This window comes from Anomalospiza imberbis, chromosome 4, assembly GCF_031753505.1.
Source record: "Anomalospiza imberbis isolate Cuckoo-Finch-1a 21T00152 chromosome 4, ASM3175350v1, whole genome shotgun sequence".
NCBI lineage: Eukaryota > Metazoa > Chordata > Aves > Passeriformes > Viduidae > Anomalospiza > Anomalospiza imberbis.
Genome location: NC_089684.1, coordinates 34,021,480 through 34,044,823, shown reverse-complemented (window position 1 = coordinate 34,044,823; position 23,344 = coordinate 34,021,480). Strand labels below are relative to the sequence as shown.

At 38.9% G+C, this 23,344-nt stretch overlaps 1 protein-coding gene across 5 annotated transcripts in view; it reads right to left on the bottom strand.

The window, feature by feature from the left end:
- Nucleotides 1-23,344, bottom strand: part of SLC7A11 (solute carrier family 7 member 11) — a 64,659-nt gene that overhangs the window by 27,124 nt on the left and 14,191 nt on the right. For all 5 annotated transcript variants that reach the window (XM_068187876.1, XM_068187874.1, XM_068187877.1 and 2 more), the window contains 4 exons: nt 23,087-23,202; nt 14,735-14,860; nt 12,525-12,624; nt 9,365-9,409 (listed from right to left, as the gene is read on the bottom strand). In XM_068187876.1, the coding sequence (XP_068043977.1) occupies nt 9,365-9,409; nt 12,525-12,624; nt 14,735-14,860; nt 23,087-23,202 (387 nt within the window). The remainder of the gene's footprint in view (nt 1-9,364; nt 9,410-12,524; nt 12,625-14,734; nt 14,861-23,086; nt 23,203-23,344) is intronic.

Below are 23,344 nucleotides of genomic sequence, written 5' to 3'. Positions count from 1 at the left end.
TTCTTTTTCTTTCTTCTTCTTTTTTTTTTTTTTTACATGAAACAGAAAGATAATAAAATGGAAATAGGAGTTAGAAAGACCTGAAGACAGCTGAACCAATTCAAATGCTAAACTGGGGTTTAGAAAGCAGCAGCCAATGACAAAGATACAGCACCTGAGAGACATCTCTCCCATGGTGTAGAATTTCACAACAGGACTCAACAGTGACATAAGCATCCAAAAAATGGGGTAGGGGAAAAAAACAATAAAAATAAATAAAAATTTAAAAAAGGAAAATTAAATAAAAATATCTGATAATATTTATTGAATGTGTGTCATGTACACATCCCTGAACATTGCAGACTGTAACAACATCCATTAGGTTAGTCCCTAATTAAATGCATAAGGAAAACACGCAGCCTCTGGAAAGCAGCAGGCACACACAGTGGCTGCCTCTGCCTGTCTCAGAGGAAAGGAAAAGGAATAGTGCCCAATGAAATCTGCAGTCCTTTTGTTACCCCTGCTGCTGAAGCCTTTGCTCCCTGTGATCACCCAGATAACAGGTGAATTCATGCAGTGAGTCATCTTCCCAGACCCTCTGTTTCCTGCATCTCTTGCTCTGGTGAATTCAGAGCGTTGCTCAGACACAAGGTGCATCTGTCAAAGACAAGGCAGGGGATTTGCAGTGTTTTCTGCATACATCTGTATCCCTCCAGACTCAGACTGCACAGCACACTGTGCTCTCCAGCTGTGCTCTCTATTCCCTCTCTCTTGTGACACAGCACTGCTGTGAAGTAAGACCTAATGCACCTATGGGGCAGGGGACACTCAAGTGTGGCAGGAGGAATTTGCATTCAACAGCCAAGAATAAGGAAAATAAGAAAAGAAAGACCGAATCTCCATCCTCAGTTAATTATATATGGTAGCTACTATGTTGAAACTCTCAAAAATTACAGGGCCAAAGAAATGTCTTCACTACAAGACTACAGGATAATCCACATTATCAAATCCAAAAATCCAGTCCGATGTAATTGAAGTTAACAAAAAAAAAAAAAAAAAAAAAAAAAGGAAAAAAAATTATTTGGATTTTGCTTTGGGTTAGCATTTTCAATTCCATTCTGACCCTTTCCCCATTTTAAACTCAAGCTGCTAACACAGTTAAGATCACAGTTTCACTTCTTCCTCTGGTTGGAAATATTTTGTGGATTCAGTGACTCTCAAAAAATCCTATCACAGACAGAACCCAATTAGGGCTCACAAGCAAGTTGCAACCCTTAAATCATTTGTATGTATCCCATGTGACTATATCGCATTTTTTGTCAGCAGAACCAATAGACGGTCAAGCTTAGGGTATTTATGGCACATCTCATGGGGGTTGGGATGGAGAGTTGTCTTAGGTTACAATGTAAGATGTAACCAAAAGTATGTATTCTGTTACCACCTGTTAAAACCAGGTGGAGGAGTGTTCTTTATCTCTTCCATGACTCATCCCTGATAACTCCAGGAAATATCTTCTGTTAATGGGCCATTGAGTCTTACCGCATGACTGATAAAATTACATCATCCCATTGGGAGGTGCTCCACCCAGAGGGAGGAGCCAAGCATTCCATCTTGGATATAATCTGAGATTTGGAGCACCACAAGTAGCCTTATCTACTGAATTCCCAGAGGAAAAGAGCCACATAACCACCACTTGACATTCAGGAGAAGACCAGACCTTTCTACAAGATCACCACTTCAACAGAACCACATCTGTCACTCCAGGACGACTGCAGCCACCATTTCAATATGACTGTTACCAACACCCTGACCCATAGGGTGTCAGGTCGTATTCTGACTCTGTCGGTTAAGCTTTTTTTTTTGCATTTATCTTAATTTTCCTATTAAATTGTAGATCTGATGTGGAATCTCTTACTGATTTGCTTTCAAACTAGTGCAAGAGTGAAGAGAGGAAAGGCTGGAGCCAGAACTCAGGAGTATTCAAGGCCAGGTTGGATGGGGCCCTGAGAAGCCTGGTCTAAAATCTCCCAAACTAAGAGTGAAAAACAAATATAAATAAAGGCAAAGCAACTCAGAATATTCAGGTCCCACTCCTAAGAGAATTTCCAAATTCCAGCAAGAGTGGCATCCTTCAACTAAAAAGGATAAAATAAATTTATGAAGGGAAAAAAGTTAGTTCCCATACTGACATTTCAGAAATCTGAATCCATTAAAAACATGCATCCAAGACTGACTTAGTTTCAGAAATTAATATTAGTAATTTCTAAAAGAAACAGTAATTAATGAGCTGAAGATGTGAGTCATGCAAAGAGTTAGGAACTAATAAGATCAGCAAGAAAGCAAAAGTAAAGATCATTTTATTAAGAACAGTCTCATGCTGGTGAGTCAGCTCCCCTGAGAGCTAGTAATTGTCTATTTGTCTCTCTCAAACATACACAAATACTACTGAATTACATTCTTAATTAAATTTTTTTCATGCATATTACAAATAGCAAAACCCATGCTTGGTTTCGTGAAAGTACATTTCAGCTAGTAAATTAATTTGTTTTCTTTATTTGGAAGATTCAGCTCCCCATTAAAGGATTTCTTAGATCTGAAAACACAATTTTATCACTTACAGAGGGCACAAATAAACTGTGGAAATTGTTGTTGAATTCACCAGGTTTGGACACCTCATCTGAGATGCCTCCCAGATAACTGAAAAAATTTAAGCAGACTGTAATGCTGTTAGATACAGTCAAATTTAGAAAGTATAAACATTCTATTAAAGAGACATAAAAATAGTTGTGGAGAGGCTAATTAGAACATCCTCACTCTATGATGAAGAATAAGTATTCAAGTGCAAAAAAATACCAAGACAAGTAACATATAGAGGAAAAAAAGCAAATGCTCACTTAACTGACCTGATTTTCCCTTTAAGGTAATCTGATGAATTCACACGGGCTTTACAAAATACTGGAAAGATTAGCATTTGTCTCTTTTGATTATCTTCACGTCAAATATCACAATGTAATTCTATAACTTCTGCACAAAATATTTGGCACAGTAGCCTGACATGAAAAAAATGAATTGGAGTCAAATGTGTCTTTTAGGAATAAGCAGAAGATAATGACACAAGAAAGCTTTCAAACTCCAAGCAGATAAACCTCTCTAGTGTCTAAGAGTACTGATATTAATATTCCTCTCCAGAGTAAATCTTGTCATTAAATTATAAAGTAACAGAAAAAAAATGTAAAAAGCAGAGAGGCAGAAATCTCAAAGGTTTGCATCCTCTCATTTAACATTGAAAAGACTTTTTATTCTTTTGCTTACTGGAAATTTGATCCCAAATCAGTGGCTAGATTGACAATGAGCAACAGTGCAATTCCAGTTTCTGACTGACTTTGGTAGGGGGCTGCATTTTAATGAGAAGTGCCAAAAATCAGACGGCTACAAATAACAAGGGAGCTGCAAGAGATAGCATCTTAGCCACCATTCCCCTCCCATCCATCTGCATCTCTATAATGCTCAGACAGACTGAAGAAAACACCCGTAATACTTTATTTGTCTCACACAGTCCTTATACATGCAAAGTTGACTCTATAATTAGAATTAATGGGCAGTGCACATTAGCTAGACATGACATTCACGTTATTTAAAAACAGTATAAAAATAGATTTTATCAAACATTTTGATATCCTGATTTTACAAAATGTCTGATGATATCAGGCTCTGGTGACTTGCTACATAGCTACTGTTTCTTGGTGTTTTCGAAAAGAAGGAATAAATTAAGTGAGAAGAACACTGGAAAAATCTAATAGGCAAACTGACTGATCTCAGACCCCAAGGTCATAGCAAAGCATTTCATTTATTGGTTTTTCAACACCACAAGATATGATTTATCATTCTGAGACCACACTTATAAACACTATACATCTCAATAATATGTTCTTCGCACTGTGTAATTTTTTAAATGATGATAGATTGCCTGGGCTGGACCAAAGTTATTTTACAAACAGAAATGAAATATTTGCAAATGAAATGGTTCAATAAGGTTGGGTGTGGGGGGGAAGAAATGCAAAAAAAAAAAAAAAAAAAGAAAAAGAGATTGAGAGAGAAAAAAAGAAAGGATATATATATTTGCCAAATAGCAAATAGCAGCTGTACTTAACTGCAACTGCAAAGTAATCTATGCTGTAAAATGCTTTCAGAATCGACATCCTTTGAAATTCTATTATTTTTGTCCACTAAATGAAAAATATTTCCTATGTTCAACAACACCACCAATAACCTACAATGCCAAAGAAATAAAATTACTTCATAAAACAAGGGCTATAAATTAACATCTCTCTCAAATTGCCCACTTGATGACAGACTGGTTTGAAGTCAGTAAGGAATTTGAGTCTAATCCCTGCCCTTAAAGTGAAATAATATTTTTCTCTCTTCCAACACAACCCTAATCTCCACAACTTGAAGTATTCAGGCCAATCATCTACTCATAGTGAGGATGGAGCTCAATTTTGTTAAAGTGGGATTCTCTTTGGCCAGCATCTGACACAACCTGGCTCTGACTTTGACAAGGCTCTGAAGGTTTTGCTGTGATGTGAAAACAATTCTGTGTTATCTTCTCATCCGGAGACTGCCAAAATACTTGATGAACTATAGCACTGATCCCAGACTCTGTTCAGCCTAGGAAGGGAAGAGGGAAGTGCTCTTCAGGCATAAGCTGCTTTCAGGGTCTTGATTGAAAAAACTCACCCTGTTTCTTGAGAGTACATAGTGGGTGCTCAAGAATACAGATGAGATCAAAGACTATGTACAAGAAATGAGTCTGCAAGTTCAACATGCATGATTTCTAGTCCTCTAAATTTCCTGCTTCAGAAAACATGGCTCCTGCCAATTTTCAGGTGAAAAATTCTCTCAGAGACCTGGCTGTTCCTTCATTCACCTATTATTTAACAATAAGAACTCAGTTTGAGACTGATCCTTATAGTGTAAGATCATAAAGTTCAAACCTGCAGGTGATGTGGCTTCACAAGTTTGTTTGGTGAAGTTCTGTTTCAAGGATTATTTAGGTATTTTATTTGAAACAACAATTGCCATTGACCCAGCCCATACATGCAAGGCATAATTTTCAAAAAGAGGAAAAGAAATTTGTTGTCACATTTTAATGTTGTTCCACATATTTTTGATAATAAAATTATTTCAGGCTATTTTTAAAAATTGTACATTAACACTGCAACCACAGCTTCTTCTAAAATAAATATTAACTTCGTGTTTCTTCAGGTCCTACTAATAGCTGCATGAGAGAAGCACTTGAACAAAGAGGAATAAAGAAATAAGTTCAGGCTTTAAAATGAGACATCAAAAGGGGGTTTAGCAAGAGACAGAAACAGCTACTTTTGCATCTTATGATAATTAGGGCTATAATAATGTCCTTACACAAAAGAAGGAACAGTGGCATTTCTGAAGTGAGAATTCAACACTACTTCCAAAACTCTGTTCAAAAAGTAATGACATTCACTTTCAGATTTTTTTTAAGTCTTTCTGTTCTCCCTTCTATACTATAAAGGGTGCCTGCTCCCTCCTTTGCTCATTCTCACTGTCTCTGTTTCTGCTCCCCCTCTCTAGAGGGGGAAAAATTGCCTCAGCACCCCAGTGTCTAAGACCCAGAGTATTTATCCTACTTATAGACCTAAGTGTGGAATTTATTGTGCCTGGGCAGGCAGCTGCACCTCCACAGATTCCCACAGCCTCCAAAGCCCTTCCTGCCTCTACAAGCAGCTGCTTGGAGCACAAAGGGGACTGGGCAAGGGCACAAGCATCCCCCTTTCCCTGCCTCTCTTCTGCATTCCCAACGACACATGCCATGTTCTAAAAGGTCTTCCTGGTGCCATATACCACAGAAAGAAATGCAATTCCTATATGGGAAACTTAATATCTAATAGCAGATGCTTCCACTTTCCTCAGGATATATTCTCAGGATATCTCAGGATATATTCTAGAGCCCACCTCCACAGAATGTTTTGGGTTGGAAGGGACCTTAAAGATCATCTTGTTCCAATCTTGTTGCCATAGGTGTCCACCTTCCACTAGACCAGGGTGCTCAAAGTCTCATCCCCACCCTCTGCTAGAGCATTCCTGCCATGCCTCTGCTGTAAACCTAGCACATCCCTTTGGTACATTCACTGGGGGTTTGCAGCCTGCTGGTTCACATGGGAATGCAGCTGATCCTTCACCTCAGTTACTTCCAAAGATGTTGCACATCTGGAAATGCACAACTGTGACTGATTCTCAGGCAAATATTTACTTTGACAGGTGCAGGGCAGAAGATCTCATTGTACTCACCTCCTTTGCTGTATGTAATTTGCATCCATCCTAGCCATTTACAAACATTACAAATTGCACATCTGGAGCCGTTACAAGCTCTAAGTGGTTCAAGGCTGTACTTTCCTCTTCCTTTTTAAAATCAGTGACATCATATCAACACAGAAGTACAATACAGTAAAATCACAGAATGGTTTGGGTTGGGAGGGACCTTAAAGTTGTAGCTCCAAGCCCCCTACCCATGGGCAGGGACACCTTCGACTAGACCTGGTTGCTTAGTGCAACCTTTAACATAAGGCTCACAGCAAGAATGAAAGACAGCATTTTAAGTTACCCAAAAAAAAAAAAAAAAAAAGCTGTTGAGTCTTAATAAATGCCTACAACAGCAGGACAATTACTGGCTCATCTAACATTTGCATTGGATTTAGTGGCAGCTGAGACAGTTGCCACTGAGATTAATCCACACTAATCCGTTGCCCTGTAGCTTTGGGAACAATGGTGGAACAAGCCTTGGTTCAGGACATCTTTCCAACAGAGCCATTCACAGGTGGCAACCAGATAAAAAATATATTCCAAATGTTTCACTTAATTGCTTATTTCAGCTCAAGGGAGTCCAGAATCCCCATTTACAGTTGGTGCAGAGGTCTCTGTCAGCACAGATAGTAACAATCCATTTGCCCCACCTTCACCTGCCACTTATTTAGCAATTTTTAAAATCCCACTCTCTTCTATTCTATATTATACCTTAGCATGGAGATTGTAAAAACTGGGCATCTACTCATCCTCTCAAAGTGCAGCCTCGAGAGGAAGAGTGATGAAGGTAAGCTTTAAGAGCCTTGTGCTAATATTGCACATGTAATATTGAGCTGGGTTTTTTCCAATGCCATCCTGGAATACACCAAACCAGCCACGTTATGTGGTTTGCCCTCCAGTCCTACATCCTCACTAGCAGCACATAACTTTAGCAGTTCTCTGAGGATAACCTGGAGAACAGAGAAGTTCCCCCGAGATGGTAAAAGACAGTCTTCTTCCCTCACATCTAGCTGCAATGGAAAAAACCATCAGAATTGAACCAGCACCACTTATCTTAACTGAGATATATCATGCTTCAAGGGGTGCTTATCTTTTAAAAAAGAGAGGAACTATGCTTTTCTATCCTATGCAGCAGAGAAAAAAATGTTAAAAAAATAGGCACTCTGACTCAAATAATAAAAAACTCAACATATATAAAAATAGCTATAATGAAAATTACCAACAATTCCAGTTAAAAGAACTGCAGAGACACAGAACTGTTTGAAAAGTCACAAAGGGTGTAGACATCTGCACATATAAAAAGATCACACAGTATTGATGATAACCACATAATAATTTACAAATTATATTGCTTCTAGCTGAGTTTAATCACACCACCAAGCCTCTGGCTCCTAACCTATCTCCCCAGAATTTTCTGAAGTAGTAGATGTCCTGGACCAGAATACTTTCACACCTACATTTAGTTTCACATTTAAAATCAGTCTGTCACACAACAATTTTTCAAAAGTAAAAAAACCTGTAGGTTGTCTTTTGATTTTAGTGTCTGCCTCTCATGATTTTATAAAGAGCACAGATCCTTGGTAGTTAAACCCCAGATCATCCAGCTTGAGTTCATGTGTGTGGGAATCTTTAGCCAGCTGCTTTCCACTGACTGACACAAATGACTTAAAAGCACAGAAGCCTTCAGGTTTGAAAAGAACTCTAAGATCACTGAGTCCAACCATTAAACCAGCACTGCCAAGTCCACCCACTAAACCATGTCCCCAAGTGCCACATCTACACACTTTAAATACATCCAGAGTCATGTTTAACTAAACCTCAGCTCCTAAAATGGTGTTTTATCAGAACTGAAGATTACCAGTGAAAAACCCATTTGTACAAGGGTATCTGTCATAATGATTACTCACAAATATTAATGCAGTATTTTCCACCTGCATCTGTCTGGTCTGAGATTCTGGTCATGCAAATCTCTCTCCACATATCAAGATCACATCCAAGAGTCCGCTAACACACAACACATCTCAAAGTCACTGAAACAATGGAAATCTGCCAGTCTCTCTATCTACCTCATGTTTTATCATCCATTTCCTGAAAATTATTTTCAAAACATCTCTGAAACAGCACCAGGTTTGGTTCAGACTTTGAAGAAACGAACAAAAATCTTCTGCATGCTCCCAATCAATGGCTTGGGGTTTTCTTTCCCTATATGTCTCAAATTCATATTTGAGTGTACAGTGCTGGGGTTCCTTTTAAAACAATAAGTTTTAAAAGTAATTTGGTATCCTGCCAGCTATCTTATTTTAAAAACCAAAGAAAATTATATTTAGCCATTAATTTCTTTGCCAAGTAAATAATTTCTTTTTCTCAAAGAAAACACATTGATCTGGCAAGGCACATTTTCTCTAACTTTTAGAAAACATTAATAGCTTTTTATTATTGGCCCCACGTACCAAAGCACATCTACCAAATTAGATGGGACAAATCAAACTCTCCCTAACAGGATAACTTTCCATGTTTTTTCAGGCAGGTGATGTGGGAGTATTCATCTCTGATTGGAAACAGACTCCAACCCATATCCCCTGTTTGGTTTAATTAGATTGAATGCTTTGTGATGTGTATTCAAGATTCTGCATTTCTGAGACATCTAAAACAAGTAGAACTAAGTATTTGATTAATATTCAAACACAGCAAAACTGACAAATATTGCAGCTGATAAGTTTCTTGGGCAAGATTTCCTTGACAGGATATCAGTAACTTCCACTGAAAGGAGCCACTGATAGTTACTCGTATCCTGAGGGGGAGAGTCAGAGCCCTAGAGATCTACTTAAATTTTTGCTTTCAGTGCAGATAAAAGCAGAATACATAATAAGGTCACAACAGACTAGAAATAGCAAATCTTCAAGCAGTTGCAATTCAAATAGATAACAGATCTGCTGGAAGGCAAGCAGCTTGACCAGCATACAAAACTTCTGAAGATCACTAATTTTATAACATTTTAAATTTCATGACCATTTCTCAAAAGCCAAGCAAAACATTAAGTACATACTTCTCAGGGGTTTCCACTTCTTCGGTAACAAAATTGAGGTAAAACCTAGAAAATAGTTATAAAATGTATTATAAGATTTATTCTTATATTCTTATATATTTATTCTGTATTTCTCTCACTAAGAATCAAGAAGATGCTTTTAGTTAAGCACTGCTGTTAATTACAGTAGGCTTTGCAGGCCCATGTTTGGATTAAGGAGAGAGTGATATTTAATCTTCCCTTATCCCCACACTCAGGAAAAGAATTATCAGAAAAGACAGCAAAGCAGGAAAAGAAAAATACAGTAACTATGTAAAATCAGTGTGTAATTAAGTTATTTTTTCCCTGACATACTACACAGTTAATGGTTTATCCTAATTCCATACATACACACACACATGCACACTTCAAGCTTTATATTCTATTTTTTTCTGGCTGCCTTTTACAGTTTCATCAGAGTACTCAGCAAGGGCTCCTTAACAATACAAATAACTGAAGCCTTAGAAAAACCCCTCCTAAACCAAGAACTTTCACCCCAGTTTGTTGTATAGAATCTCAAACACAGGCTGCTAGCCCTGCATGCTCTTGCACAACCTCCAGTACAGGTTGCACTCTGATCATATTCCAGCAGCATTCAGGAGAGAGCACTGTATGGGAATTCATAGGAGCTGCTCACCAGGCACAGCCCCGCATACAAAGCAACCATAAGCCTTAAGGGCACTGAACCCTCTGTTCTACATATATTAGCACTCGGTCTGTGCCTGGCTGGATCACAACTGTGCCTGGTTCAGAGACAGGCTCAGAGTCAGATTCTGTCTAATGAAACAGAGCAGTCAATACAGCACCTATGCTGGCCTTCTGCTCTTGTGCAGAAAGACAAATGGCACCTGAGCCAGAAGTGCTGCAGCGAATAAACCACTAGTAACTAACCTGTCAGGAAGTCTGGGAGCCGTGCAGAACTGAGTTAGCAGAACAAGTTAATGCTGGTTCATGGTGTTTTAAAAATAGGGATTTTGTGACTGCACATGAAATTCTTTGTCACCTTATGCAAAAACATCGCTACTTGTTTTTAAACTTTCTAGTGCATAGAGCACAGAAGAAGATTTAGGTTGGATATATGGAGGAAAGTCTTTCCAGTGAGGGTGCTGGAGCACTGGAACTGGTTGCCCAGGGAAGCTGTGGATGTCCCATCCCTGCAACTGTTCAAGGCCAGGTTGCACAGGGCTTTTAGCAACCTGGTCTAGTGGCAGGGGCACTGGAACAAAATGATCTTTAAGGTCCCTTTCAACCTAAACCATTCTATGATAGCCCAGCATCAGTCCTTTTATTGATGCAAAGACATGTTTCCTTACATTCTTTTCTCCACTTGTCCTTTTTCAGCCAACATTTTACATACCCCATAGTCTACACTTGCTCTTGGCTGGATGAACACAGAAGAGATACTACTTTTCTTTTCTTTAAAGCTGTATCATTAAAAGTTACCAGTTAAAAGTTAATAGTCTTGTGAGCTATGTGTAAAATTCTTTCTGCATCCTAGGGCACACCACCAACACTTCCAACACTCCCTCATATTCAGCTAATTGTATTGATTTAGCCCCATGAAACTGATAGTGCAAGGATATTGCCACTCCACTTAATGGTCTGCTCCTCCATGATCTGAAGTGATGAAATTTAGCTGATGACAAAGAGAAATAGACAGCTGGGAAGAACCACTAGCCAAATTAGGTCTTTTTCCTGCTAATTTCTTTAATAAGTGGCAAATAAGGACCTTGATATAAAAGTCAGAAGATGTAAAGGGGAAAAAAGGGGTAATTTTTATTGCAAGGCTTTGAACCCTTATGCGAAAAATGGGAAAGAAGCAACAGAATAACAGTATTTGTGATGAAGCATTTTGCAGGAAAGAAACTCTGAATAATATTAAAGAGCTTTTAAAACTGCTTTCATACAAAAACTTAGTTTAATATTTAAAAAGTGAGAAACCATCACATGTATGGATATGAGAGACAGAGTCAGTTATAGGAGAGAGGGGGAATAAAGTAGAGATTCTCCACATAATCAATTCCATTTCTTTGAGGCTTCAAAATGCCAGGCTCTTTTCTTACATATTTATCCCAGATAAAGGCTTTGGACTCTCTTGGGTTTCTTCCCCCGCTGCCATTTAGTATATAAAGTTCTGTTCATACTTCAGTGTGCACATTTATAATGCTCCTGCAACCAGGGAGTTACAGATGGGCAGAGAACTCCAACGCTCGGCCTACTGTCCTTTCAAATTAAATAAATAAACCCCTTATCTTGCAGCCCTCGCCTTTTGTGCAAGGTAAAGAACTTGGCTGCCTGTGAGGCTATGGAGAGCAAAGGGGAGACCTGCAGATAAAGCTATCTCAAAGTAAGCCCACTCTGTGCACTGTAGTCTGCTTTCTTCCCCCCAGGCTGCTGCTGCGAAAGCCCTTTGGCACTGCACAATGCAGAGCCCTCATGAGCATGAATAAATTGTAAAGGCAGATTCGAGAAGCGGCAGCACCTTTCAAACCAGCTGCTGTGTACTTTGGGGGGGAAAAATAGAAAGAATTTGAAAGTTCTAAGCAGGATACTTGAAGGTTGATTTTTATACCTTTGCTCACAGTCAATCACACCTGACTTTTGTGGAAGCCAGTTGCACTTCTTTTAAGTATGGTCCAAATCTTTCAGACCAAGAAGTGTAAAAAAATCTAGATTTTCATTCTGTTTTGTGGTCCATACCAATCTCATTTATTCTTACTTGTCAAATACTGCTTCCACAAAGCAAGGCTAAGGGCCACACAACTTTGTAACAGAGTCATAGATTTGTTTTTAATATAATTGCTGACTTCAAAAAATTAAAGCTTCATTAGTCCTTTTATCCTTTTATGAAAATATTTAATGAAAAAATGAATAATATTCCTTTCTTGTGGTGTGATTATTTTGGTGGTCAGTGTATGCTTATATATTGTACACTTTAAAAGAAAAATCTTTCCTTTGCAGAGATGCTTGCACAATGACCACTGAGTAAATGGAACAGAGGTGACAAGTACCCTAGCTGTATGATGTAGTTTGGCAAAAGATGTAGAATGTGCTACTCATTGTTTCATATAAATTAATAGCTTTGTTAAAGCACATTAGTGTTTGTTTTCAGGACAAATACGTATAAGTTTCATCCACTTACCAGCCTGAATAGGCATACATTCCTGAATAGAAAGCAAGTGGCAATCCCATAATACTGGCATCATTCCCTGCAAAGGCATTTTTAAAGTGCTGTGTTTCTCCTGCAAAATCAACCAAAAAAAAATGTTGACAAATAAGCTCTTTGATCATAACTACTTAAAAAAAATATAACACATCATAGAACATTTAATCACCCAGCAGTTCACTGACATCAAGTTCTGCCCTTGACCTTTAAATTCTGACCCAACCCTTGCAGCCATAATCTGCCAGCAATTGTAAAAGGCTTTGTAGAATCTGCATTCACGCAATAGGAGAATTTGACCTATTAGATTCTTTCAAAGCATTCTGAGCTTGATGACACTCACTGCTCTGTCATTTCCAGCAGTGATTTACATCAACATGAAAAAGCAGAATGAGCTCAGTAGTTTTTGTTGTGGAAAATTTCACTTGTTCAATGTTTTAATCAGAAGGAACTTTGCTGGCATTTCATTCAGAAGCAACATTTATAAGATAAATAAACCCAAAATCCGAAACATTTCTACCATTGAAAAATGAGTTTAGTAACCCCCTACTGTGATAATCAATACTGTATTAATATTACATCAAGTAAGAGTTATCTACATATCTATAAATGCAAATATGCAACATTTTTGTTATGCTCTTATTCATTTACAAAGTGCTTTATTGTTTGTAAAATACCCCCACCATATCCCAGATTTCCTAAGAAGCAATGATCCTCCACAGATATGGAGCAGGGAGAAACTTAATTAATTCAGAGTTAAATTAGCAGTGAGTCAAATCCTCTACCCTTTACTCTGTTTTTACTAAGCCCTTAGTCAAAATTCCCATTGAATCAGAGGCTTTTTGGTTAAGGGTGAAACTGTGGCCAGAAGAATGTCCCAGTGGAGAATCAGGGACACTAGTTGAGCTACTTCAGGGCAACAATCCCCAAGCAAACCTGGGTTTGACCTGCTCCAAAGGTCTAGAGAAAGTGGGGCGGATGGGAAAAGAGAGAAATTTTGCACATTTCATATGTCACGTGCAACAGGAAATGGTTCTGCAAGTGCCAGAAAGAAAGTGAAAAACAAGAGAACAAAAATAGTGAATCAGCAGAATGCTACACAGGAAAATTTTTATTTCAGTCTATATTAACCACAGAGAGCCACCTGTCCCTGAGAAACTAATCTCACTGCACAGACTAACACTGTGCTCTTCACTTGGGTGCAAACATCAGAAAAGAGCATACCCTGGGACATAGCCCAAAACTGTGATAGTTTTTGTTAGATAAAATCTGCCACCAATACACTCACGAGTGCTCCCTACTCTGCCCCGGTGTGCTAAATGGCTGCTTGTGCTCTGTATACTTGTAAGGAGGGTGACCTGGGGCTTGTCACCATCTCACACTTGCTGCTCAGAGGGCTGGAATGGGAAAGTCTCTACAGGTATCTGGGCATCTATTAGTGAAAAGAGGGCATGTAGTGGCAGGACAAGGGGAAATGGCTATAAACTGACAGAGGGAATGTTTAGATTACATGTTAGGAACATTCCGCCTAGTGACAGTGATGAGGCACTGGAACAGATTGTCCAGAGAAGTTGCCCAGGATGCTCTGAAAGTGTTCAAGGCTTTGGATGGGCCTTTGAGAAACATGGCCTAGTGGAAGATATCTCTTCCCAAGGTAGAGGGTTTGAAATAGATGATCTTTAAGGTCCCTTCCAACCCAAAGCACCATGCAATTTTGCGGTTCTGTGAATTGGGAGCCCCCTCTAGCACCACACACATGTACCACAACTAGGGACTAGCACAGTCAGAGTAGCCACCCTGCCTGGGCTAGGCCTGTGCTCTGGGAAGGTGCATGTGCATCTGCCTTTAAATCCCATCCTGCCCCTGTCACAAAGTTCAGGCCAAAGACAGATTACAGAGAAGACAGATTACAGGGAAGACAGATTACAGAGAAGTTTCAAAGGACTTGCTCCTTTGAAAAGCAAGTCTGATTGGAATAGTCTCATTGGCATGCTGAAGGAAATACCAGTTCGTCCCAGTGTAGTTCCACTTCTTATCAATGACATGACAGTACAGAGCCTCAGTTGAACAAGCACAGAATAATTAAGAGATCTTGTTGCTATAAGCATTATGTGGTGGAGGTAAGTGGGGAAAGACTGTTAAGGGTAAAGATAAAAGCTCTTTAAAAGAATTTACTTTTCATTTCATACCTTTAATTAGCTGGATAACTCCAGGGACTATAATTATCAGAATAGCTACAAGCTTACAAAAGGTAAGGAACATCTGAATGCGGGCACTCCAGCTGACACTTGTGCTATTCAGGACCATCACCAGTGCTGTGAGGGGGAAAAACAAAAGTCAGAAAGAAATAATTGTCACAAAATTCTTTGCCAGCAGAGAGGTCACACAAACAACAGATCCTGATGCATTAAAGGAAATACATCCTGATAACCTTCTCCAGCTCTTGTCCTCCCATTTCTCCCATCCCCCTTCAAGGCACCACACCAAAGGCTTGAGCTGAGCCCCTATGCCTCACCCACTACACTGACCATCCATCTGTCCCTTCTCTGCCTGACATCCTTCTCAGCAAATTACAGCTTCATTGACCCAGAATTGTCAGCTGCTGGTAGACAGCTGGCTGGCAGGACACTGCTTTGGATGAAAGAAATTAATTGCCCAACTCTTGTCACTCCAGATTTCTTTGTCAATGCTTATTTGAGTAGAGATTTGTATTTTTCATAAAACAATAACAATTAATAACCATATTGAACTTTCTCACCCTCATTTAGGCTACACATAAATTTGTAACTGCTTTACCTCTGGTCCTCTTTTTCATGTTCCCCCCGCCCTTTTTGCTGTACCACCAGAGATGCAGGAGGGTCAGAGTGCAAGTACCCAGCAAGTGCCTACCCTTGCCAGGAATCAGTGAAGAAACAGAGACCTTTTACTTCTTGAAAACAAAGCCCAGGTCTGCAGCTCACTAGCATGTGGAGAGATCAGTGAGAAGGGCTTTTATATTCTGCCTGGTCAGCTTATATCCTTCTAGGTCAGGGACAGCATCTTCTAGCATTTTCTACAGCACTGACTGACAGGAGGAGGGCAAGTCCTGTTATTTTAGTGCCACTTATTCTAGTTTACTTAAACAGAATGAGTTTAGATATTAGAAATAAAATTAAACTTTCCCTAAAGAATGGAAAATGGGAGCCATTTTACTAGATAAAAAAAATCTCTTTCCCCTGCTGCTCCAGGTAAACGTGGTCAAGCATGTTCCTCTCTTTCTTGCCATCATATGGAGTTAATGAAGTAGCTCCTCATCTCAATCCTCCTGTAATTCAAGCTCTCTCAAGAGCACCAGTTTGTGTAAATCATCAGCCACATCACACATTTCAGGACACACACTAGCACAATTTGCTAGTTTGTAGGAGCTAGCATTATAAATCTGGCATGGCACAGGCTTCCTGGAAAAAAAACCCACTGATTTATCTCAGGTCTTTTATACAGTTTCTCTTCACCAGCAAGGTTAAAAAATGTTTGAAAATCTTCTCATTTCAACTGAAAGTAGTTTGAGTTTAATGGAAGAGGGAGAAAATTCCAAGTAATCTGGACCCCAATGTATTTTTAATATATTTTTAATAAAATAAAAATTCCAGGGGAGTAAAAACGTATTTTTCTAGAATTTTATTTGTGAAAGTGACAGTTCCACTCTCAAATGAGCAATTTACCAGTCAATATATACTCACAACACCACCTAACACATTTTTTTCACCAGAAAAGGATCTTGAAGATCAAAATCTTTACTTAGTTCTATATCTCACCATATTTCAGAGCTGAAGTGTTTTGAAGTCACACAGAAATTGCTTGGACTTCTGCAAATTTTCAGTTGAGACCCAAACATTTTTCTTTTTGTTTTTTTTTTCTTTTTTACTTCCTTGTATACCTATATTTGACAAGCAACAGGAAATCCCAGGGCCCTGATTCATTACTCCATTGCTCCAATATTATACTGACATATCTTGACTAATTTAAATTTTGAAAGATCCCTTTAGGTTGCTGACTAATATTAGTGCTGTTTGAGTTTCCCCTTCTTTCCTTAGGGCTTGATTACCAGCAAGACTAACAACAGTTACTTAATCAAAATATATTTTAAATATTTATTTGACCAAAAGTGTTTAAGTTAGAAAAATCTAGTGCCATAGTCAAGTACTAGCTTATTTTAATTTTCCTAGAAGACTCAGGATATCATACTTTTCTTCTGTAGAAAATGAAGCCCAGGCATGGAACAGAGCACAAGAAAATGTCAAGGAGGAGTTTTTTGTGTAAGAGGATCTGCAATTTGATACCCAGATTACTCAGAGTTCAAGTTGACTGCAGCAATCAGTCTGTCAACCTTACACAGGTCAGAGTAGGTAGCATGAGTGGGGAGAGCTCCTCTAGGTTTTCTAATGTGTTGGTTTCACCTTCCTGATACACATATGAGAGTGTTACTGGATGGTGTGGTCTTAAACACTTCAGGAATGGGTCAGCCACAACTTCTCTGGACAACCTGTGCCAGTGTCTTACCACCCACATCAGAAAAATTTCTTCCACATATCTAATCTAAACCAGCCCTTTTCCAGTATGAAGCCATTTCCCCTCATCCTATTGTCACAGTTTAAACCCAAATGGAAATTAAACCTGGCAGTTGCTTGCTCAACTCCCCGCTTACACCCCCCACCCACCACTGGAATCAAAGTAAAACTTGTGGGTTGAGATAAGAACAGTTTAATAATTGAAAACAAAGTAAAACGCAGTAATAATGTAAAAGATAATAATAATTACGATAACAAAAAGGAAAAAAGCAAGTTCTGCACAATACAATTGCCCACCACCCACTGAACAGAGCCAGACCCCCCCATTCCCAAACCCAGATCAAATGCCCTTTCATTTAAATCCTCTCAGTTTATATACTAGGCATGATGCCCTATGGTGTGGAATATCCCTTTGGTCAGTTTGGATCACCTGTCCTGGCTATGCTTCCTCCCAGTTTCTTTTTTGAACCTCCTTACCGGCAGAGCATGGAGGCAGGAAAAAAATGTCCTTGACTAGGGTTAAATTTGACTTAGCAAAAAACCAAACCATCGGTGTGTTACCAACACCATTCTCATTCCAAATCCAAAACACAGCCCTGTAATAGCTACTGAGAAGAAATTAACTCTAACCTGGCTGAAACCAAGACACGTATCATTGCTTGCCCTTGTAAAAAGCCCCTTGATGCAAATGTCCTTTGATAGTACTTCATAAGAGTAAGTGCAGAGTTGGAGGACTGCAATAGTAGTAATTCAGGTTGCAAAGCTGAGACTTAAGTGCTTACAAGTGCTTAGAAAATTTGAGAGTTTATATTTTTATAAATACCAGTTACCAGTTTTATATTTTAAAATCTTATTTTATCGTACTTATTAGGCGATAAGAGTTTACAGTCTTCTTTATAATATAGTATAGTATTACATAATGTAAATGCATTATTGCTTATTATATACCACTAACAATAGTAATGGTATTTTATAATAAAATATTCAGTGTTAATGGTTCTATGTGCATGATACTTGTCTAGAAATGTGGGTCTTAAATCAGTACCATGTACCAGCACCATAGTACTGGCTGTGTTAGCAACTGGGTAATGAAAGGCAATGGGGAAGTGGAGACATGAAGAAAGCTGCTAAAAAGCACAAAAAGATGATGACAGTTGTGCCAGGGCTCAAGAAGGACATTATATTCTGGGACTATGGTCATTAGTCAACACCTCTCTTCAGAATAGGGCCTATTGGAGATATTTAGAGAAACTGATTGCAGACACTTTGATAAGGGATTACAACAAATATCAGAAGGAGAAGCAGTTTCTCAGAAAAGGGGAAGTGAAAGAAGGACTCAGGTCTAACTTTTCTAACTAAAAGTCAGGCATTAAGTGTGGCTGCATTCTCAGTAAGAGACAGTTAGCTCCAGAGGATGAATAACAATACCCAGATGAGACAGTTTACCTTCTGCAAGTTCCTCTTGCCTCTTTTTCCGCTGCATGGGGAGCACAGAAGATTACCTAAATGCTAGATTAGCTTACATTGCTAAAAACAAGATGAATCCTAACCAAGAGTAGTATGGAGGGAGAACAAAGTGGGGTTCATGAACAATCAAACACAATGGAAACATCAAGCATGTTTTTCACAATCTCTTTCCTTCCCACAGACACAGCTATAGATTGATAACAAAATCTAATGGGAGAAGCAGCAGTGAGCATTGCATCCTGGCCTACTTTTCAGAATGTATGTACTATTGCCTCAGCAGGAGACCAAGAAAACTGCTCTCCCACAACTTGTCAGACTTTTAGGGTCGAGGCATTCAAAAAACACCAAAAATACAGACCTTAATGAGCCAATTAAAAGTCACAGGAAGCACAAAAGCACCTATCAGAGCATATCCCTGCAAGCCAAGAGATATTTTAATGTAAACTGTTTATCTGAAGACTGTCAGCAGTAGAGAATGGCATCTGCAACATCTACCATGATGAGGGGGGAAAAGGCATCTAATTATAGACTCACCTAGACACCAATAAAACTTGGGGCTGGAGCATTTGCCAGCAAACACTGATAGACCTGTACAGCTAGCCTCAGTTTTCGAGCATTACTTTACTTCCAACAGTCAAAGTTTGGGGTATTTGAGTTTGCTGGCAGACTTCTTAAAAAAAAAAAAAAAAAAAAAAAAAAGAGGGGAAATTATGTATTATTGCAGTGTAAAATGCCTAAAATACACATATGAATTAGTGCAAGAACTCATGTGAGTTGGTAAGTAGTTTTCAGTCTCACAGTTTTTAATGGCTGAAACCTGCTTATCTGCTTTCTGATAGGGAGGCCATGTGAAAAGTTTGGAAAAGGCTCAGCTCCTATTCAGGCTACGTATTGATAGAAGAGTTTGATACCTTTGCACTGTGCAATTTATCCCTTCTTGTTACCATTATATTTAAGTTTACCATTAGGAAAAAAATTAATAGATACAAAAAAAGCAATATATGAATATAGGGCCTTTTTTTGCAATGATAGGCATGGTGATGGGATGCTTCTTCATGTCAAGAAACAATATATATGGAGTAGTCTATCAACTTTCACTTCAAGAGAAAACTGAGTTTTAAACTCTTTCTCCTAAGGAACTAAGCGGGGAGTTACAAGGGCTAGTCTCCTGCTTGCATTTTCTTCAGCTCTCCTTCCCTGTGCTTGACCACATCCAGCTTCTCTCTCCTCTACCTGGCCATTTATTTTCATAAAGTTGTAGTAATTAGATATCCCATCTCTGGAATTGTTCAAGGCCAGGTTAGATGGGGCTTTGATCAATCTGGTCTAGTGGAAAATGTCCCATGACAGGGTGATCTTTAACATCCTTTCCAATGTAAACCACTCTATGATTCTATGAGTCTATGAAATGCATAGTGTAATAAAAATCTTTGAGATATCTGCTCCTCTTTCACGTACAATTAAATTAACCGAGTTGAGAAAAAGTTTATGGCAGACTGACAAATTGAGATCTGCATATCCAGTACTTGATCTAGGTTTTTCTTCTTGTGAAGATTTGCTTAAGAAACACCAAGTGAATTTCAGTGATTTCTAAGTTTGAAAAGAACAGGAAGGTTTTGCTTCAGAGGTTCAGAAAGCTGTGGCTTCTGAAAAGAGACTCCACACAAGCATCCTTCTCTCTACAGAGACATTGAAATGTTTGGACATTTTGGTTGGTTGGTTGTGGTGAAAAGAGAAAAACCATAATAAAGGAAACTAAAAATGAAAGCAGCATATTGTAGAACAGAAAATTTGTTTTTGCAGATTGTTCAAGATTGCTCTGAGCAGGTGATTTTGAGGGGAATTTTGTGCCCAGCAGGTCTTTTTCCTATAAATAGTAAAGCAAGAACAAGGGATTTTTTAAATGTCATTGTGTCCAGTAGCTGCATTTTAACTCTCATCTGATCTACATCTCCTATGCACTGTCATTCCTTTTTCACTGAAAAGGCACAGAGGGGAAATGGTGGGGAGCAAAATGGCTGCAGCCTCTCTACAATAAATATTTTTTGACTTTTTTGACAGGTGGTAGAGAAGCAATAGTGTTTGCCACTCCCCAACATGATCCTGGTTGCCTCCATCTCAGTCAACCTTTTAATAATAGGCTTAAGATGCATCAATAGAAATACAGGCAGGGAGAAAAAAAAAACAAAAAAACAGAAAGAGAAAAGCTGTATTGTGACAAGTATAGAAAAAACTGGGCTACAATACTAGTGAGGGTTTAAAAAACTCCCATGCTGGAGATTTTAAGACCAGTTTATACAAACATCTGTAAGAAATTGTTTCAATAACACTAATTGTGTTTGGGATCAGGGGATCACCTGAAGATTTTTCAAAATTTCTCCCTCTCCTTTCTAGTACAATGAGAAATGGCAAGGTAAAACTCTCAGCCAAGGACAGAGTTCAGTGGTGCATCCCACTGCCTTTCCCTGTGCAATAAAGACATATACACAACCCATGCTCTCTCATCAGGCAAGGAAGGAAAAAGGACCAGGTATGGATGATAAAAAAAGGCATGTCATTTCACTTTCTGATTATCTTAAAATTTGAAATGGAAACAAATACTACTTTTTGTACCTTTATATTGGATTACAAGATCTTCAGGGCTCCAAAGTGTCTGTTCAGCTCACCAACTTAATCTTACCTATCACTCTGCCTACATGCCCAATACCAAACATTCATAACAATTATCATCACAGCAGCTGGTTCTTACCAGACAAGGATAACATTCAGACACTCTGGGATCCCTGAGCTTAAGTGCAACAGAAGTTCTAAGAACTACTACAAATGAAACTCCACTGCAGAGCATACTGCAAAGAATAAAGCCTCAGTCTGATGTATCACTGTTTTTCTCAGCATCATCCCATTCACCACTACAAGTTTTCTACAAGAATCTCTACTTTCAGTAAAATGCCAGTTCATCCTGTGCTGTACAGGCCCACTCTGTACAGGAGCATCTGACCTCCCCTCTCCCTTTAGGCTGTGATTATTTCAGCCTAAGTCCACCTCCCCTGCAATGCTACTTATTTGTTCAATTACTTTGCCAAGTCCTGGTTTGTCACACAGATTTTCCCTTACATTAAAAGTAATAAAAACATATTTCAAATTGTTCACCTGTTGTGCTTGAATCACATGCAATTAACAAAACGCTTTGATGGAGTCCTCACTTCATAGTCCTTTTGTTTCAGTGACCTTAATGTTACTGAACATCTGTTTCACTCTTATCTTGCACTGAAATGTTTTAGACAGACATAGCTGAAAAGTCATTGACCTCAAAATTCAAACCCCTAATTAAATTATTCCTATGAAACCTATAGTTTGTGCATAATTAAGTTAGAAAGGAATGCAGTCACATACTGATTTTTTAACACTCCCAGCAGAAAGGAAATCTTACCAAGAGAGCTCCCACAAAAAGCCACAGTAACCTGGAGACTGGAAATTTCAATGTCAATTGAACTCCTTGCCCCGAAGAAAGAAAAAGTCATCTGAACCTATTATTGTGCAAAACTGAAGGGGTCTCCTGTGGGCCTTTGATCATTTTGCATGTCTTAATTCCTTTTTCCAGTGTTTTTGTTTCTGATATGTGCACTGAGCAAATGGAAAGGAACAATCTGTTACTAATTACTCAGGTCTACTCCACACTCCCTCCCAGTACAGCTGAATTCCAATGTGTGCCCACAAGGAGCATTCTCACCTGTGACCAGGCAGACCTGAAAACAAGACTCTAAGGTTACAAGCTCCCATTCCCATCATCTTTTGTGCCTTCCCATTGCATGCATCTTCCACACCAGCCCAGGTACACTGTAAGGCCTCTGCTCTCAGGGAAGTGTCTCTCTTTCCACTGCAAATATTGGCTTTCTGTAACCCTAAATTATCCCTTTTACACTAACTACAAATTTAGCAAGTGTAGGACAACAAGACAGCAACAACCAGGCACCAGGCTGTATGTTCTGCTCCCAAAATTCAGTTCCTGCTTTCTGAACCACAAGCGCCTCAATAAGGATTATTGCCAGGATGGAAAGAGTGGGGCTGGGGAAGATGACCTCATGTTGCCTGTCTGCACACACGAGAACTACATTTCTTCATGACATCATACTTGGCATTCAAGTGCCTTCTAAAACCAAGGTAGAGCAAAGCACTTAAAGAAGGTAATCATTCTTCCATATCTCTGGCACGGCCTCACCATCTCTTAGGGACTGAAATTGCTTCTACAAAAATAATGAAAACTTGGCCATAAATTCAAATGGCAACAGAATCAGCCTTGACAATAGATTTTCCCTGCCATTGATAAGTTCTGCTGTTCTTTTTGCTCCTGAATTTGTTCACAAATACACACGCCCAGGCAAAATGTCACACAGGTGCCCCTGGCATTGGATGCCAGGATGGTAATTAATGATTTACACCAAGCAACAACCTGCTCAGTGTGCTATTTTTTTTTTTTCAATTTATATAATCTTTACCCTCCCCTGAAACCTAAAATTGGACACTTACTGATGCCAACAGCTGTAATAAGTTTAATCGCAAGTTCTGGGATTTCACACTGCATAAAGAAAGGCTCCAAGATGTAGCGTCCAAACGCCAATGATATCACTGCTGTGGCAGCAGGGCTAGAGTGAAAGAAAAAACAAAGTCACAAAATTAATCTGTAATTGCATATAGTTATTATTCTTACTGGATCATGCTGTAACTTCACTATCAGAGAACTGCGAACCTTAATATTGGTGCTTTCTTGTAGCTTTCCTGACAAGT